Genomic DNA, 5,000 nt, shown 5'->3' on the forward strand with positions numbered 1-5,000 from the left:
CTCTGTCGTTCTCTCTCCCTCCCACACTTGAGATCATCCGTCATCCCTCTCCTCTGCCTGGATCCATCCATCCCTCCATCCATCCATCCATCTGTCCATCCCTCCATCCATCCACCCTTCCATCCTCCGCATTCATCTCTCCATCTGTCCAAATATTTAGTATGCAAGCGATTAAGATGCATGGAGGAACAGCTGAGTGGGCTCCAACAGGGCAAAGACAGGGAGCCACACAGCGCGCGCACACACACACACACACACACACACACACACACACACACACACACACACACAGGGCTGTCAAGTAGTTGCCTTCCTTCTGGTCGCTTAAAACGCTAAGAGGCTGGCTATGTCTCTGAAGCTCCCTGCTGCTGCTGCTGGGGGTTAGGGTCAAGTGTGGAGCGTCCCAGCAGTGACCACCAGACCCACTGAGCTGACACACAGACACACACACATAGACACACACACACACACACACACACACACACACACACACACACACACACACACAGACACACACACACACACACACACACACAACACACACACACACACACACACAAAGACATAGTCTTACTTAACAATAAACAACAGAATGGAATAAGGGTAAACGCAAGGACACAGAAATACTACGGTGACCTCAGTGCCAAGACACAAGTGACTGACTGGCTAAGACAGGCAACGTCATGGAAACACCTACAATACACTGTGAACCACACCACAAGAAATGCTTATCTTGCAAAGACATCGTATCCTCTATCTCATCATAAAAGGCTTACTCATTAGGCTTTGGGAGTCAATTTCCTCACTTTGAATGCACATTTGTATGATACGGCGCTCTGAGAATATTCATCTCTTGTCAAGAGTTTGTATAACGAGCAATTATCTCTTTCCACTGCCAGATTATTTCCCATTTTAATGTCACAATTTCAAAACGAAGTGGGTATTTCTTCATAATAACGGCGCGTTACGCTATCCTACCTGTCATCACTGTGTACCACAACACAAGTCTGCACATCGAAACACTCCCTGACATCTCGACTGTTACTTCATCTGTCTCAACACAAACACACACACAACCACACTCATACACACACACACACACAGACACACACACACAAACACTTCTGCTGTCACCCAGACGACAATGCCACCGGTGACGACGTCGAAACTCAAATGACACACACATTCACACACACACACACGCGCGCACACACACGCGCACGCGCACGCACACACACACACACACACACACACAAAGACATCATCCAGACAACTACGTCAACGGCGATGCCGTCCTGAGTAGCTCCAGGCACATGGAGGTAAGCACAGAGGCAGCATGGGGAAGAGAGTGACAGGCAGCCTTAGTGCAGTCATTAGCCAATCCCCAAGCCCTTGCGCTGACATTGCAGCAGTGAGTCTGTCTGGGAGAGCAAGCGAGGAAAGAGAGAGAGAGAGAGAGAGAGAGAGAGAGAGAGAGAGAGAGAGAGAGACAGGAGGGAGGGTTTAGAGAGAGATAGATCAATGGAAGGTGAGAGAAAGAGGGTGAGAGAAAGCGAGAGAGAAAGAGAGAAAGAGAGAGAGAGAGAGAGAGAGAGAGAGAGAGAGAGGGAGAGAAGGAGAGAGAGGGGAACGGATGCAGACACCCCCTGCCAACTCACCCCCACCCCACAGCGATGCTTGACTGCGTCTAATTGATGGCATTTGAAACATTTGCCTTCATACATAAGCGATGTGGACAGCTATAGAATTGTGCTCAGTAGCCTCCAATTACATGCAAAGCAGCGGAACGGGAGGGGGGGGGGGGGGGTGTGGGGGGTAGAGGGGAGGTGGGGGTGGGGTGGGGTGGGACGCTTGATGATGGGCTCCATCATGGACGACTGTACATGAGAGAGACCTGAGATCCCCTGGTCACACCCACACTTCACATACTGTATGCACACATATGATACACACACAAACATGTAATGACATAAATGTACACCTCTCTGTTGAAAGAGCCCTTGGTCTGTGGTCCCTCTCTATATGACTGAGTTTGATGGAGTGCTGTTTGACAAATACCCTTCAAACACCCACACTCATATACACACTCAAGCTCTGCTCTGTATTCTGTGTCTGTTCTGCTTTAGCAGAAAAAAGAGGGTGCTCTACACCTGCTGATTCGGCCTGCTGTCAATCATGCTGAAGAAGTGCCCCTATATCTTGTCAAAATAGGGATCATGGTCATTGGCACTTCTAATATAGTTGTCTTCCTGTTTAGCCACTGGGTTATGCTGTTCTCTTCCTGATTTGTGAGTCAATTAGGATGAGACGGTGCCAAATGAATAAATCGCAATCTAAATGTAGTTGTCCCTGCTGCCATTGTGAAAGACCAAGTGGGAATCTGAATGGCCTTGCAAACGAGATTTTTATAAAGAGCTAAACCCTGGGCTCACAGCTAAGGCATTACCAATCAATCACCTGCTCTGCCCCCCCCCCCCACCTCCTCATCCTCTGCTCCTCGCTCCTCTCCTTCAGCTCATTTTTCACAGGATGCTTTTCTCTAAACCTCTCCCTTCTTTTTGCTCAATTACCTCTTTCCCCACTTCTCCACCTCTCCTTTCCTCACCTGTACTACTCTATCCATCCCTCTTGTTTTCCTCTCTACTCTCTCTCTCTCCTCCCTTGCTCCTCTCCCTCCATCATTCATCAGGTCCCCAAACATCTTCTCCTCTCTTTTCCTTTCTTTCTTGCGTGCTACGTACACTTGCATTGCTACTCTGCAGGAAAAGTGCTTTATAGAGACTGATTGATTGATTGATTAATGGTTCTTCCTCCTCCTCCTGCTCTTATTCTCTTTCTTTCTTTCTTTCTTTCTTTCTTTCTTTCTTTTTTGTGTGCCGTTCTTGCACAGCTACTCTGTATGATATGTGCTATACGCATAAAGATTGATTAACTGACTGATTGTTTGATTGATTAATTGAATGACTGGTTGATTTGGTTGGTTGATTGATTGATTGATTGATTGATTGATTCCTCTGCCCCTCCCTCTCCACTTACCGAACGTGGTGCCGGCATCGGGCCGTGAGACAGACGAGACGATGACGAAGCCGAAGCCCTCGTTCTCGCCGCGCTGGATCTCCACGTCGTAGGGCTGCAGCGCCACGGAGACCACGGCACTGCCCGAGCCGCCGCCGCCGCCGCTGCCGATGCCGCTGGTGCTGCCCGAGCCCGAGCTGACCGTGTTGAGGGAGTTCTGCGAGCCCTGCGGCGTGCGCTTCTCCTCGGTCAGCGACGGCGCCTGCGTGCTGCTGTGGTGAGAGGAGGCTGGGGATGGAGGCACGTCGCCCTCGCCCTTACACACTGGGGACAGAGACGGACAGGGAGAGGTGGGGGTTAGGGAGTGTGTGTGTGTGTGAGAGAGAAAGAAACAGACATCGTGTGTGTGTGTGTGTGTGTGTGTGTGTGTGTGTGTGTGTGTGTGTGAAAGGGATATCAACCTTGCCTTTACAAACTGATAAGAGAGGACAGAGAGGGCGGAGGGAGGGAGTCAGTGGGTGTGTGAGTGTGTGTGTGTGTGTGTCAGTGTGGAATTGGAAAGGACAACGCAATGTTGCCCTTGTCCTTCCACACTGAGGAGAGAGGAGAGAAGGAGAGGAGAGTTGGTGTGTTTGTGGTGTTGGGGGGTGGGCACATGAAGGGGAGTTTGTGTGTGTGTGTGTGTGTGTGTGTGTGTGTGTGTGTGTGTGTGTGTGTGTGTGTGTGTGTGTGTGTGTGTGTGTGTGTGTGTGTATGTGTGTGTGTGCTCACCGAATCCTGCCTTACGTCGTACGGTCAGGTTGACGTGTCCCTGCTTGGCGGCCTGCTGCATGAGTTGCACCACCAGCTGATGGGACTTGCCCACCACCGCTGTGCCGTCCACACAGATCAGCTCGTCCCCAGAGCGTAGCCGCCCGTCCTCGTCCGCCGCCCCGTACTTCACTATGTGACCAATGTAGATCTGATCACACACACACACACACACAGTCACACACACACACACAGAGAGAGAGAGAGAGAGAGAGAGAGAGAGAGAGAGAGAGAGAGAGAGAGAGAGAGAGAGAGAGAGAATTGTGCATACTCCATTAACAGTTGCGCTGATGTAGGTCTGTCATTAACACACATAATCACATTGACTAGTACCATCTGCCAGTGCATGCTCAGCTAGCGCCTGGAGCGTAGCACCTGAGTTTGTGCTAGAGGTAGACCTGCAGCATGGTGAAAACACACACACACACACACACACACACACACACACACACACACACACACACACACTATGATATTTACAGCACATGCAGGTGCTGTTATTGAGATGCTATAATATATGTATACCATGCATATCTAGACTCTACTTCAGCATAAAGCATGAAGTAAGATATTGATATACTTTGAGACATTACATTTAGGCATTACAAATCAAGCTTGACAATATACACAAAGTATCATAGGATATGTGATAAGGAGAGTATGAGTATGTATGCATGTATGTATACGTGTGCATAAGAGAGAGAGACTCACCGGCTCTCCTGGTTCATTTCCACCCAGTATTCTGAAGCCAAAACCTGTATCCTTCCTCCACAAGAATATATCCTGCTCCTGAGAGTCTGGCACTAAAACACAGAGACAGAGAGAAAGGGATAGAGAGAGAGAGAGAGAGAGAGAGAGAGAGAGAGAGAGAGAGAGAGGGAGAAACAGAGAGATAGAGAGGGGGGGTTACTGACCAGGAACCGTTTGGGCATCCCTCTACACATTGATATCATTAATGCACACCCTAATTAACCCCCCACCACACGCACACACACACACACACACACACACACACACACACACACACACACACACACACACACACACACACACACACACACACACACACAGTCAGACACACATTCCCTTACATCAAATGAGCTAAGTCAGCATTGAATACAATATCCTTGCTGTGTTCCGTCTTTATGGGCAAGTACAGCTTATTTTCTGTTCAA

At 49.3% G+C, this 5,000-nt stretch overlaps 1 protein-coding gene across 14 annotated transcripts in view; it reads right to left on the reverse strand.

Annotated features, from left to right (window-relative positions):
* The window catches only part of LOC121712976 (membrane-associated guanylate kinase, WW and PDZ domain-containing protein 1-like), a 137,845-nt gene that overhangs the window by 16,452 nt on the left and 116,393 nt on the right, over window positions 1-5,000 (reverse strand). For 13 of the 14 annotated variants that reach the window (XM_042097156.1, XM_042097155.1, XM_042097154.1 and 10 more), the window contains 3 exons: window positions 4,537-4,628; window positions 3,787-3,976; window positions 3,037-3,339 (listed from right to left, as the gene is read on the reverse strand). In XM_042097156.1, the coding sequence (XP_041953090.1) occupies window positions 3,037-3,339; window positions 3,787-3,976; window positions 4,537-4,628 (585 nt within the window). The remainder of the gene's footprint in view (window positions 1-3,036; window positions 3,340-3,786; window positions 3,977-4,536; window positions 4,629-5,000) is intronic. The other variant, XM_042097149.1, reaches the window with a different exon arrangement.

The sequence above is a fragment of the Alosa sapidissima genome, chromosome 7 (genome assembly GCF_018492685.1).
Source record: "Alosa sapidissima isolate fAloSap1 chromosome 7, fAloSap1.pri, whole genome shotgun sequence".
In the NCBI taxonomy this organism is placed as follows: Eukaryota; Metazoa; Chordata; class Actinopteri; order Clupeiformes; family Clupeidae; genus Alosa; species Alosa sapidissima.